At 35.1% G+C, this 14,619-nt stretch overlaps 1 protein-coding gene across 3 annotated transcripts in view; it reads right to left on the bottom strand.

Moving 5' to 3' along the window:
* Positions 1-4,844: 4,844 nt before the first annotated feature.
* The window catches only part of LOC145288529 (lysosomal-trafficking regulator-like), a 402,321-nt gene continuing 392,546 nt past the window's right edge, over positions 4,845-14,619 (bottom strand). For all 3 annotated transcript variants that reach the window (XM_080136335.1, XM_080136336.1, XM_080136337.1), the window contains 6 exons: positions 12,747-12,845; positions 12,127-12,269; positions 9,336-9,433; positions 7,955-8,108; positions 5,676-5,750; positions 4,845-5,107 (listed from right to left, as the gene is read on the bottom strand). In XM_080136335.1, coding sequence (XP_079992461.1) covers positions 4,990-5,107; positions 5,676-5,750; positions 7,955-8,108; positions 9,336-9,433; positions 12,127-12,269; positions 12,747-12,845 — 687 coding nt within the window. In that variant the 3' untranslated portion in view covers positions 4,845-4,989. The remainder of the gene's footprint in view (positions 5,108-5,675; positions 5,751-7,954; positions 8,109-9,335; positions 9,434-12,126; positions 12,270-12,746; positions 12,846-14,619) is intronic.

The following is a 14,619-nucleotide window of genomic DNA, read 5'->3' as shown; positions in this document are numbered from 1 at the left end:
CTCGAGATCAGAGGAGAGAGAATCAGAGAGAACTTTGTCATTTACAGCCTTTGATGTGTTGCCGTAGATGGTTGTGTCATCAGCATAGATGTCAACGAATGATTTAAGTATGGGTTTAGGGAGGTCATTGATGTAGATCAGGAAGAGAGTTGGGCCCAGGATTGACCCCTGGGGGACTCCAGCATTTATATTGCAGGCCTCCGATTTTTGTCCATCGACCACTACTCTTATGAGCCTATCGGAGAGAAATGATTTAATGATTGAGAAAACATTTCCAGTTATACCGTAGCTGGAAATCTTGTGAAGTAGACCCTTATGCCATACCTTGTCAAAAGCCTTTGATATGTCAAGAGCAATTGCCCTAGAAAGAAAGCCTTTGTCAAGAGATTCACTTATCCTGTGGGATATAACTGTCAGCACATCTGCGGTGGATCTTGCAGAGCGGAAACCATATTGTGTGTCACTAAGAAGGTTATTCCTGCTGAGGTGGTTGACTATTTCTCTATTTAATATGGATTCCAGCAACTTACTCATAACACACAGGAGACTTATTGGTCTGTACTGAGAGGGAGATGACTTATCACCTGAATTCTTAAATACAGGGCAAACTGATGAGGTCTTCCAGGGAGTCGGAAAGCACTTCTCCTTAAGGCAGCGCTTAAATAGTTTCGTAAGTATGGGAGCAAGTTCTGGTTGAAGCTTTTTTAACACTATAATTGGGATGCTATCAGGACCAGTTGCTTTACTGGAATCTAGGTTCTTTATTAGCTTGGCGACCTCATGCACGGATATTTGTATGCTACCCAGCTTGTTCTGTGTTATAGGAGGAAATATGGGGAGTTGATGGCCTTCGTCGCATAGGGTAGAATTAGCTGCAAAGTTCTTTGCAAATAGTTTCGCCTTGTCTGACGCTGACGAGATGACCTCTGGTCCATTGATAATGGTTGGGATAGAACGCACACTTCTGTTCAGGATCTTATTTGTTATTTTCCAAAACTGATGGGATCCAAGCCGCTGATCAGCTACCTTGGATTTAACAGACTGGGCATATAGCTCTCTTGCATTTTTTATTACTCTTTTACAGTGGTTGCTGGCAGACCTGAAAGCAGCTTTAGTTTCAGTGCATCTATTACGTTGGTAGCTATGGAAAAAGTGATTTCTGTGCGCGATAGCAGCAGCACATTCTGGGGAGAACCATGGCTGGCTGTTAGGTTTTTGTTGAAATTTTTTAGATGGTATGAATTGGTCTATGCCTACAATTAACCATTCGGTCAGATCTGATACTATAGAGGACACATCCTTTTTAAACATGGAGTGCAGAGGTAAATCAGATATGAATGTACGGAAGCTATCCCAGTCAGCCATAGAGTATCGGTATACAGTACGGTGGAGGGGTACGTCTGGGGGCTTCTTACATTTCGTTTTTATCTTAACTGATACGACGGAGTGGTCGGAGGATCCTAGAGGAGAATGAACGGAACATGAACATAGCTCAGGGGAAGTTGAGAGAAAAAGGTCTAAGAGGCTTGCATATTGACCGGGTGTATCGGGCACACGGGTGGGTTCGCGAACAATCTGAGTGAGGTAATAAGCAATGGCAAAATCATGACAAAACCTTCCCTCATCGTCTGTCTTATTTGAATGGGTCAGCCATTCCACGTTATGGACGTTGAAATCACCACATATGTGGATGTTAGCCGAGGGATGTGAAGACAGTATGTGGTCTATTTTTTCAGATATGCTCTTAAAGATAGTAACTCCACTGTTGTGGGGCCTATAGAGGGCAAATATAAATGCAGTGGTGTTAGCAAGTGCAACCCTGAAGCACATATAGGGTAAATTAGGATCTTCTCTAGAGATATCCCTGCCACACGGGAAGCCATCCTTAATGTAGGCACATATTCCATGCCCATGGCGATCTTGGGGGTCAGATTTAGCTGTTAAATTTGAGTATCCGTTAATTATGAACTCGTCTAGGGTAGTGGTTGGTCCTATTCCAGTTTCACTTAGAAAGAATATGTCCGGTTTCGTCTCCTGTAATTGGGTTTCAACCTCTGGAAGGTTGGAACGTAGACCCCTGATGTTGGAGAAGAAGACCTGGTAGTAGGGGTCTACGTTGAAAGATGGGGTTCTAGGTTTAATCGAGATTACTGTAAAAACACATCTTAAATGTGCATGTAGTTTCTCAAACGTAAAAACACACTTGTGAGTGTGTGATCTACTCGTGCTGGTCAAAAAAACAGAACATGTTTTTTGGCGCTAAATTCTTATTGAGGACGATCTGTAAAATGTAATTCGTGCTAAAATATCCTATCATGCTTAACTAACTGAAATAGTTGTTTTACGACAGAATTTTTTTTCTCATATCAATTGCAATGTCAGTTTTTGAATATTTCGTGTTTCAAAATAATAGAACAATGCAGGTAAGTAAACAAAATAGTTTTTTTATTAATATAAATACAAATAAAATTAATCAGTATTTAGTAGCAGCACCTTTTGCCTTGATAACAGCATCCATTCGCCGGGGCTTCTCGCAATCCTGTATAGACACTGAATCCCATGTGTTTTGGATTGCAATCTTCATGGCTGCAAAGGTAGTAGGTTTTTCTTTGCGGAGCTTCCTCTTCATCTGGTCCCACAAGGCTTCAATAATGTTCAAATCTGGTGAGTTCGCTGGCCATTCAAGAAGAGGGATCAATCGTTCTCGGAGCCAGGAAGACATGGTCTTGGCAGAGTATGCCGGCGCTATGTCATGTTGAAAAATGATGTCTGTAGCCTCCCTGTCAAACTGGTTATCCAACACTGGCAGTAAATTAGCTTCCAGGATATCTTGGTACACTTTTGTGTTTACAGTTCCTTTGATGAAGCATAAATTACCAACACCTTTAGCACTCATGCAGCCACAAACCATGTAAGACTACAGGAACTTTACAGACTTCTGAAGGCATTCTTGGTTATACCGTTCCGGAGTTCTTCAAACACATGGCCCTTGGTCTCGAAGGAGATACAAAATCGAGACTCATCTGAATGATGTGACTTGTTGATTGGAATCGACTTTTCTTTGCCACCTTGTCCAGTGCCCGGTCTGGTATTTCGGTGGTGCTTTTCTCTCATCCGCATTTCTTGCGATTGCTGTTGGAAACACCCTCAGCACCTTTCTGGAGCACTTTGGTCACTACCGATCTTGAACATCTGACCTTGATTGCAATTTCCATGTGCGTCTTTCCTTCTGCCCACAAATCAAAGATACACTGCTTCTCAGGCAAAGGTATGTCTTTAGAGCGACCCATACTTATATAGTATTATTAAATGGCTTTCAAAATCTTTTTAAACAATATTTGCAAAATTTTTTAAGTTTAAGATTACTCAATGACAAAATGATTAAATTGAAACGTTGGCTTTTCTAAAGTACTAATTGTCTGCCAAATGCACCTCCTCAAATGATTAAAGATAGTTGCAATTGTTATTTAAATATAAGATATCTCGCCTGTACAATTTACAATTGTTATTTAAATATAAGATATCTCGCCTGTACAATTTACAATTGTTATTTAAATATAAGATATCTCGCCTGTACAATTTACAATTGTTATTTAAATATAAGATATCTCGCCTGTACAATTTACAAGCCGAAAATTATCCCAAACCGAATGAATTTACATATGTTCTATTATTTTGACTAGCACGAGTAGAGATTTTAGTCTAACTGGAAGTTTAAAATCAATAAATATTTATTATTTTATTATTACTACAAGCAGTGAAAGATGTTTTATAAAACAAAATTAAATAAAATAGATAATTAGAGGAATCAGTTTTGGCATCGGAAAATAGGCTCAAATTTTCCAGATTCCGATACTCTAAAAAGTACTGATTTTTCCAATTCCCAATTCCAATTAACCGTCTCAACACTAATATAATTACTGCATATATATATATATATATATATATATATATATATATATATATATATATGCTCAAATACTATATGGACACATGCGCTGAATCTGAAAACGTTGTAAACGTATGTCATTTAAAAAATGAAGACAAGAATATTTTTTAATTTTTATTTTACTTTTTAAATTCAACAAAATTGAACAATCAGAATCCATCTTTAAATGGATTTTTTTTGCCAACATACAAAAAAAAATAAAATAAATAATAAAAAAACCAGCAAAAAGTGCATTATTCTGTGAAAAAAAAAATATATTTATATACATATTATATATATATATATTTATAATTCTTAAGTAGTCAACGTTGAAGGTATCGAAATTCATTCAGAGTGAATTTCAAACTTAAAAAAAAGAAACAACAACAACAAAAAATATTACCATAAGTTTTTTTTTGTTGTTTTTTTTCCAGCATTTGAATTTGCTCAGTTAAAGAGACTAAGCAGTTTGAGTTTGTTAAGTGTTCGACCCAACAGACAACTTCCTTTAGACTGTCCATCAGATCCACCCACTCTTACTTTTTTTTTAAAGAAATGGCATATGGCAATAGAAAGTCTATATATATATATTTTTTCATCAGGTGCTTAAAATAAATATTCAATTTGTATTGTTTTTAAGCTTAGAAAAAAAAAATGTCCACATATTTACAAATATTACAAACATTTTCACCATTTCTTTTTAAGTAGTAGCTGATTTGTAGAGTCTGTGTAGAAGTGTTTTAATTACCTAAAATAAATAAATTAAAAATATAAATTAACTAAATTTAGTCAGTTAAAAAAAACAATTGTAAATTGTCCTAAAAATAGAAGCAAGTCTATTTTTTTCATGGAATATCCTAGAATGTTGTTTTTTTTTTTTGTTATATAACATCCATATCTATTTTTTCATAAAACATTCTAGAATTTTTTTCCCATCTCTTTATTAGAATATTCAAGATTTTTTTTTTTTTTTCATTTTTTGTTCTGGAATTTTTTCTTTTTTTGTATATTAAAAAAAAGAAAAAAATCTGGAATTTTCTGTCTTTCATTCCTGTTTCAAATCAGAGGAATAACATGAGACGAGGCGGCTTTTGTTTGGAGGATTGGTTGCCCCAAAATGTAATTGTTCCATCTGATGCGGACACACACAAATGTTGGGAATCGTGAGTGAACGTTAAACTGCAAAATTAAAAAGAAAAAGAAATTAACCAAATTTAAATGAAAAAAAAAACAGACATTTTTTTTTTCTGTTTCTTAAACAAAAAGATTGACATCCATTTAATTATTTTTATGTTTTGTCTCCCTGCTATGTCTTTTTTAAATAAGGTTTTGAAATTAAATTTAAATGTTTCAAAATTCCCACCAAGTTTACAAAATAATTATTTCTGTCAAATATTGAGCCGTCAGTATTAAAATGACTGACTTGTTTACAAATACATTGTGTTGGATTGAATTTTAAAAAGTTAGTAGAAACTAGTATAGACTGATCAGTCTATTGTGCGTGATGAGCAAGTTGTTTATATCTGTGATGATTAAAAAAAAATGACAATCACTTCAGCAACAACAATCTACAATATGGATTTTGTCCTGCAAGACCAACTGCTTTATTTTAAATCCTCTCATAATATTCATCATCATTCAACTGACAATCTATCTATCACATTAATCCTTATCTTCGAGTGGTTACTCATTACTGAAAAAAAAGAATTATTGCTCAATAAACCCAATAAAACGACAGAGAACTGACCTTAATATTTGTTTTCCTTTCAAGGCTTCATCCATTAAATCTCGAACTGGCTCTAAAGTCCAAGTGTTCCAGAGCCTAAAAAAAAATTAAAAACAAAATCATACGAAGGAAGTGCAGATCTCTATTAGCATTTAGAGGGACCAAAAAGCAAATAATAATAGAACCGCGATATTAACAGACAATGCACCTCCCTCCTCGACTCATTAATGAACAATATAAAAAAGAAAGATGAAATGATGTTTCCCAACCTAGGAGTCATATTTCTGCTGGAACTTGAAAGAATGATAAAAGAAAAGAAACACATGCAACAATAACACAATAATACAGGCAGTATAAAATGATAAAAAGAACTAGGAAGACTCTGGAAATGGTTCAAGGGAAGCTTGAAGGTGTCCCTCAAACATTTTGGTTTGTATTCCGACTCCTGGAAAAACCTAACTCAAAACAGATGTTCCTGGAATACCACAAACTGCCAAGGAGCTACAATTGCTGAATCTGCATCCATTGAAGAATACAAGAAACATAGGAGCAACCGGACTTATAAAAAGAATTTCGAAAACTGTTGAATATACCCAGTGAACTAAGTGCAAGAAAAATACAAACAATGACACTCAAAGGAACGGTTAGAATTTTAAAAAGATCTCTTGGTTGATGTGACTGAAATAGTAGGTGAATGTCTGGCATCCTACTGGATGCCCCATCCCCATAAAAACAAAATGATTAGAAAATTAAAACATTAGAAAAGACAGAGCAGTCAGCATCACGATCAAATGATGGACAAACATCATCAAATGCTTTCAAGGTTAGTAGTATATAAAAATCATATGGATTCTTTATTAGCAGCCTAGGACTTATTAAGGGATGTGTTAATCGAACGCATCTGAAACAAAGTTGTGTCCATTCGATCAGTTTCAATGTTAAGAGAAACTAACAGACAATATTCAGAGATTAATATCTAAGCAATCGATACAACTGTCTATGGCTGCACATTGAAGAGCATTGGTCTGTATCATGTGGTGCAATGTTACCTTTAACACGTCTAAATCAAAGCTTATCTTGTTTCACCACCAATGTTCTCATATCGTTGTTTTACTCCAATTGAAACAAATGAGGAAGCTGCCTAGAAGTGATGCTGACTCCAGATCGAAAATGCAAGATATATCTAATCTAATTTGTGGATGCCTTGGTAAGGGCAAACGCTAAGAGAGTAAACGCTGATAAAAAAAATCCATGTTGGAGTACTGATAGGCAGATGGTGAAGCACTGCAACACCTTTCCAGTAGCTGCACTGGCTCTAACCATATTGGCTTGTCTTTCCGTTGGATTTTATCTGCAATGGCAAGAGGGGGACTCTGGTTACTGAGCAAACCTAGGTCTCCTCCTCACACGCACAGACCTGCATCCAGAGAGGCAATTCAGCTTCGAATTTATAGCCACAGTAGATGCTGCAGTACACCAGAATAGATGCAGAACACCATTGTCTCATTAGATAGAAGGTTGCCATCATTTATTCTAATCTGTGTCTTCAGTGGATTTCTCTAAACATTTCAACCAATGTAAACTCTGATTTTCTTCAGGTATATCTTGTTGAACTCTGGAATCTTCACAGAATTTTAAACAGAACCCTTTGTGGAAGTAGCACATTTTTGTTTTGTCAGCAACGACCAAGTAGAAGTTTGAAGCAATTTGCAGTTGTATTCTTAGTATCGCCCTCACTAGGAATTGAACCTTTAACTTCCAAAGAGTGCCACTTAAAACTGACTTTTACCTAGTACTTTATCCGTTATGTCAATAGCTGGATCATTCTACCACTTCAGAATGCAATTTTCTACCCATATATAAAAATCAGATACATCCTAAAATGGAGTACTGCTGCCATATCTGAGGAGGTGCTTCGTAGAGGACTGTTTTTTATTTGTTTTTATTTTTTTTTTTGCCTTTACAGCATTCAAAATCAACTTTGCAATCTAGTGGGGAATGATCTGTGGAACGTGGTGCCAAGATATTGGTTCCCTACAACATGGTCATCTTCAAATACAATTTCCACAAATACTCACCATAAATTTGGTTCAGCCCATTCATCATTTTTAGCCGTCTCATAATATTTATCTTCAGCTAACACTATTATTCTTGAGTGGCTTTTGGCCTTCACAAGTTGCAGCTCATAAATATTTTTAAAAAGGGGAAGGGGGTAAAAAGAGGCAAGAACCCATCTGAAATGATAAAATTTTGTCTGTGGATGAAATGAAACCATTTAATTAGGACAAAACCATGCGTACCTGACGATTCCATTGCTGAGTCCCCCTGCAATGACGTTAATAGACCGACCCTCAGGAGCTGAAGAGAAGGCAGCACAAAGAATTTTCACTTCACAATTGTGTATGGCCACGAGTTGTGCATTCACCGTGTGCAGGTGCATACTGCTGCCAATGTCTGAAATGCAAAAGTTTTATTTGAAAAAAAAGCAAGAAAAATGTTTAGTTCTTGAGCAGAATTTTACTTTAAATCTGTATGATGCATGTACCCGCAATAAAACAAATGTATCATATTCCAAAAATTATGTAAATTGATAGAGTAGTTGTGTTCTTATAAAGAAAATCATTTTTAAGCGATTAATGGGAATTCATAGGCATTGCAACAAATCTCGTAAGTTTGAATTATTGTTGAGTTATCTCCCCTGTTATTCGAGTTTTTTTTTTTTTTTTTTTTTTTTTAGATTTCTTTTTCAAACTGACAAATAAGACGGGCATTTCTTGGATATCCATAAAATTGGATTTTCTTATTTAAACAAAACTACTTGATTGATTTACGTCATTTTTGGAATATAATACTTTTGTTTCATCACATTACATGTATCATACGGATTTTTCTTTTATTTTTTATTTTTTGAATACAGACGATATTCTGGACAAGAACCAAATGTACTTTTAACTGAAGATCAAAAACGAAACGTGCAGGATAATCTTGTGTTGCCCAAGAAAAATTATGATTGTATGAGCCCCCCCCCCCCCCACACACACACAAAAATCCAGGTCTTAAGTCGTATGTTATAGGAAAATTAACTTGAACAAGATAACTTTGCCAACTCAATATGGCTTCACAAAGTTTGTTCTTGAAAAATTAATTTTAAATAAACATCTTATTCATAACTTTGTTGCAAACACAGAACATCTTTCTCATTTATTTTTACAGATAAAAATTTTACCAATTTTGTAATTTTGATACAAATTTATATTTAAAATATGACTAAAGAATTTAATTTGCTTTTTCACTTGCACTTTAGAAATAGATCATAGTTTGTTGAAAATGAAGTCAATCTCTCTAACAAAAAAAGAGAAAGCAATATTTAAACACAAATGCTAAATATTTGTCAAGGAGATTAAACAGTAATGTGAAACAGAACTATTTGTTTTATTAAAAACAAAACAATCCTTGCTTAAAAAAAAAACAAATAATTAATAAAATGTCCTTTTTCAAAACTAATATGCAAATTAATTAAAAAAATATCAATAACAGTAAACCTCTATGGATAATATAATGCAGATAGTGATGGGATGTGATTAAAAAAAAAAAACAGGCACCTATAATAAGTTATATTTGTACTTATATATATTCATGAGTTTTTTTTTGTTTTGAAAAATGGATCACAAATGAATTTACCTCGATGACTGATTGTTACTATGTCACCCAGTGTCTCACTGATCGCAACTATATTAACGGCTCGTTGATGGCTTTCAATTGAACGCACATAGGACAGTCTGAAAAAAAAAAATTTGAATAAAATCATTTTTAGAATTTTTTTGTTCTTGTACAGATCAAGCCCCATGGCAGACATTTACTGGTAATCTGGTAATGAATTACGAAAACATCTGAAGGGTAACAATATAAAATAAGAACCTTAAAAAAACATTTCTCTCTAGTAAAATGTACTCTCTTCTATTTTGGGAAGAAGGGTTGGGCACTGAAATCAGAAGAGTCGCCATACCTGATGTATGAGAATCATCATAAAACTCAGGCTTCTGCAATATCCTGCTCATGTATTTATGATGGTTGAATAAATAGAAAAAAAGAATTATCATTCCAAATTTAATACTAATTATGAAAAAATAAAATGAAACAATATAAATAAATCAATGAGTATTTTTTCGTTTCTTTTTCTTTAGTATTATTTTTGATAAGTAATCACTTTGTTCAAAATGTGTTTGTCCAGTCTATATAATGTTAACATCTGCTTTTATTGCTGATACAAAATATATGCACACACTGACAGCGAACTAAAGTCACAACACAGTTGATCTACAAAAATATATATTACTGTATCTCACTACGACAATTAGCTTTTCTGTGACAAATTGTTATTCTGTTTTGATGTTTACTGGAAGGCACAGGGGGAAGGGGGATAGATGGTTGTCAGGTGGTGAAAAAATGGTGACATGTGCCGCAGCCTCTCTCTAACTTTTTCTCTGTGATGATTTTATTTATAAAAACATTCTTTCCTATTGAATGTTTTTCCTTCTGAGGTTGCCTGCCAATATCTAACATCATTATTTTGTGTTATTGCCTCTTTCAGCTGTTGTCATGACTGTATAAAATATTCTTCAAAATACTCCAGATTTTTATATGCAGCATAATTGTTAGTGCTTGTACAGGGTAGCACAATAAAGTTGCTGCTCTAAAGAAAAAATACTACTTTATTTTAAAACTTTTATTGAAATAAATCAATTCAGGTAACTTGATTATGTAGCAGAGCTGACAGCTATTCAATGTAGCCGTCTTCAGCCTCAATCAATGCCTTGATACAGGTCTGGAACTTGGAGCATGCCTTTTCCACAAGCGCCAGCGAGAACTTGGTGATTACTCAGCAGATGGCAGCAATCATGTTGGTGATATTCTTGACGTATGACAAGACAAAGTAGTTCAGCAGGTTCAAGCCAAGAGAGGGGGGGGCAGTGAAAGAAGGGTACAAAGTCGTAGCACTTCTTCTGAAGCCAAGCCTGGATCTCTTTGAACTTGTGAGCTGGTGCTGAGTCCTGCTGCCACATTCAGGGTCTGCCTAGCAGCCACTAGGGGAGCACCACAATCTTCAACACATCCACGTACACTTTGATGTTGACTTTCAAGCTGACTTTGAAGATGTGAGGTAGCATGATGTGGCCCTCACTTGAAACCACACCAAAGACCATAACCGTGGCTGAAAACTGTTTTCATATCCCTGGGCACATCCCTTGTTACTCGTGGCAATCCAGCGATGCATTTTGACAATGCTAACAATGATCCTGTTGTCATAACTTGGATCGGTATAGAGCATGAGCTGTACAGCAGCACAGCTCCAATCTCGCTTATCGAACATTGTGTCACGTTCAGAGATGATAAGAGGCTTCTAACGCTCTTGGGATTTGTACATACTGGCCAACTAGTAGATGGTCTTCAACAAAAGAAAACGGATTTTCATCAAACAGAAATGGAATCATGCCGTCTTTTCTAGGGCGACAATTTTATTGTTTCACCCTGTACAATATCATGGGATTTCAAATAAATGCATTTTAATTAAAAACATGATTACATACTTAGGTGTTGAAATTAGTAAAAACATGATTACGTACTTAGGTATTGAAATTAGCCAAAAATTCAAAAATTACAAAAACCGACTAGAAAAATAATTAAAAGTAAAAATAAATTTACATTTCTTTTGAGATGAGGATTCGTTATTCTTATTATTTGGATTCTTCAGACTATTATTCTCATTTTCAGTGACATTTTAATTGCAAAGATCCTGGCACAGTGGTTAGAGTACTTGGAAAAATCAATTGTAAAAGTGATATTCTCAGTTTGGACCACCAAAAAATGTAATTGCGAATTTCTTAGGACCTTTATCAAACCATGGCTTACGGAACAAGAGCATGCTACCTCCATAAAGTAAATAAAAAGTTCTGTTTGAAATTCTGTCCAAATTTCTGAGTTGGACAGAAACATTTCCAAGTTCAACAAAATACACCTGATGAAGGTTGGAGGTTATATTAACTAAAATGTTATAAAAATGACACTCAAAAAGAGAACAGTAGTTCGAAGAATCCAAATAACAAATATAACCTTATAGGGTTTTATCGTATCGGTTGTGGTTGAAGAATTCGTAAAATCTAAGGGATGTAACTGCAATCTGTGATTTTGACAAATCTGCCATTTAAATGAAAAATGACTACTAATATCTGATTTTTTTTTTTGTATAAAACGTTCAACAAATCTTTTACTTGATCGTTTGTCATAATTTTTCAAAAGTTTTACTAATTTCGACATTACATGTATATAATCGTGTTTTTACCTAAAGATAAAAAAAATTATGTAAAATATTTTTTGAAATCCCATCACACTGCACAAGCCCCTAATTGTCTAAGTGTTTAGAGACTGCCATAACAATATCAATTTTTCATATATTAGATTTCAGACTTTGTACCTGTTGAGATCCCAAATAATGCAAAGTCCATCTTCGCTGGCGCTGACGAGGATGCTGTAAGACTTACACACCTTAATGGTGGTGATTGGTTTGGAATGGCCGTACAGGTGTTTCTTCAGACCCAAAACTTGAAGGTGTGATTTCTAGAAAAAAAAAAAAGAAAAAAAAAAGGACTTTAATGAATGTTAGATTAACCATAGAAGAATGACAAGAATTTTCATGAAATCAGAAATTTTGCAAGCATCATATCCAGTTTATCATCATCTCTATATCAAGTTAAGTAGATTTACATGTACTGGATTCATTCCTAAACTAGTCAAACATTATGAATTCTTTTAAAAAATTGCTTCAAAGCATAAGGGATCATAATCCTTCATGAAAATTCAGATACCTCTAACTTGTGAAATTTAGTATTAAATGAATTAATAAATATTCTCCAAATGTCTTTGGAGTATTTTAAAAGGATTTTAGGGAGTATAATTTGGCCAATAATTCCTATTTGAAAATTCAAGACATGAATTTAACATTAGCACTAGAATAAAATGAGAGTACATTTTCAGAATAATTATTATATTTTGAAATAAGCATGAAATATTTGTAAGAAAAATAAAAACGTTTACCTTTGCCGTGTTGTGCAGTGATGTATAAACTGTGACAACACCAGCGCTCCCCCCAATGAATAATAATCGGCAATCAGGAACTGATGCAATGCACGTCGTCTGGTAAGAAAGAGAGAATTAAAAATAAGCAAATATTCAAGAAGAAAAAGGATACATTCAAAGAGTAACAAAGCTTTTCATTGGCGATCAATTACTAGGAAGACAATTCCTTAATTATATATGAAAATAAAAATAACTACAAACATTTTTATTCATCTGAGGAGTCCACATTTGTTTTATATATTTTGATTCATTTTTTTTTTTTTTTTTTTTTTATTCAATTTTCACCCCAAACAAGGCACAGTGCCACTTTGAAGCAGAGGGCTACTATTAGGGAATTAATTAGCGAGGTCATTATGAAGGGAGAAGAGTAGAAAGATGTTTGTTAACATTACTCTTGAACTTCTGCATATCATTGCAGTTGGGAAAGCAGAATCCCGGAAGGGAGTTCCAAATACCTGCAGTTCTGGGGAAGAAACTATTGGAGTAAAAGGCTTTCTTGCACCTAGGGATCTCTACTGTAAAGGGATGAGACTTAGTAGCTTGTCGGGTTTGTCGGGGGTAGTTACGTCGGGGAGGTACAAGTGTTTGCAGTTCGTCAGAGCATTCACCATTAAAGTATTTGTAGAACAGGCAGAGGGATGCAACATCTCGTCGATGGGACAGAGGTTGAAGCCTAGATGACAGTTCAGGACCTATCAGGTTGGCGACTCTTTTTTGAACCCTGTCCAGTAGCGAGAGACAAGCAGCAGATGCACCAGCCCAGATATGACAACAGTACTCCATACATGGGCGAATGGTTGCCTTATAGAGGTATAGGATACTGGCAGGCGTAAGTAGTTTTCTAGCACGGTAGAGGGAGCCAACCTTCCTTGCAGCAGCCTTGGCAATGCTCTCAATGTATCTATTCCAGTTCATATTCCCTGTAAACGTTAGGCTGAGGAGTTTAAAAGAAGTACTTTCAGGCAATGTGTTCTTGGCCATTGCTATTGGTGGTAGAGAAGGTTTCTTGTAGTTATTGAAGGAAACAAGCTTAGTCTTAGCAGCATTGAATGTGACCAACTATTTTTGTCCCCATTCCACTAAGAAAAATTTATATAAGAATAAAATATGTATTGAATACGTTAGAAGCCAAAATTGCAATGCAAAATTTTTTATAAAATAAACGAATGTTTTTTAAGAAATATATTTCAGAATCAAACTCCTTTGTCAATCTTTTTTTTTTTAATTTTTTTCTCTTTTTTTTTGCCATGATGTCGAGTGGAAGAAATAAAAAAAAACACAATTAACAACATCACGTGGACTCTTCATCGAACTTTCTTCCACTCGATATCATGCCACCTCACATCTTCAAAGTCATCTTGAAAGTACACAAAGTACACACCAAAGTGTACCTGGATGTGCTGAAGAGTGTGGTGATCCTTTGATGCAATCAGGTGGCTGCTGGCAGACTTTGAGTGTGGCAGCAGGACTTGGCGCTGGCCCACAAGTCCAAAGAAACCCAGTCTTGGCTTCAGATGGAGTGCTACAACTTTGTACCATTCCCCCTCTCTGCTCCTGAACTACTTTGGTCATATGCAAAGAATATCACCAACATGATCTTCCAAAACACCAAAGCAGAGCTCCTGCCAGCACTTGTGGAAAAGGCATGCTCCCAGTTCTGGGCCCGTATCAAGGGGGTAGTTGAGGTTGAACGTGGCTACATTGAATAGATGTCAACTCTACTACATAATCAAGTTACCTGAATTGATTTTTTCAATAAAAGTTTTAAAATAAAGCTGTAGTGTTGTTCTCTTTAGGGCGACATTTTTATTTTTTCACCCTGTATAGGGAC

Source organism: Euprymna scolopes, chromosome 2 (genome assembly GCF_053919585.1).
Source record: "Euprymna scolopes isolate OS-2025 chromosome 2, ASM5391958v1, whole genome shotgun sequence".
Taxonomy (NCBI): domain Eukaryota; kingdom Metazoa; phylum Mollusca; class Cephalopoda; order Sepiida; family Sepiolidae; genus Euprymna; species Euprymna scolopes.
Note: the sequence above shows the minus strand (reverse complement) of the source record. Positions and strands in the feature narration are given on the sequence as shown.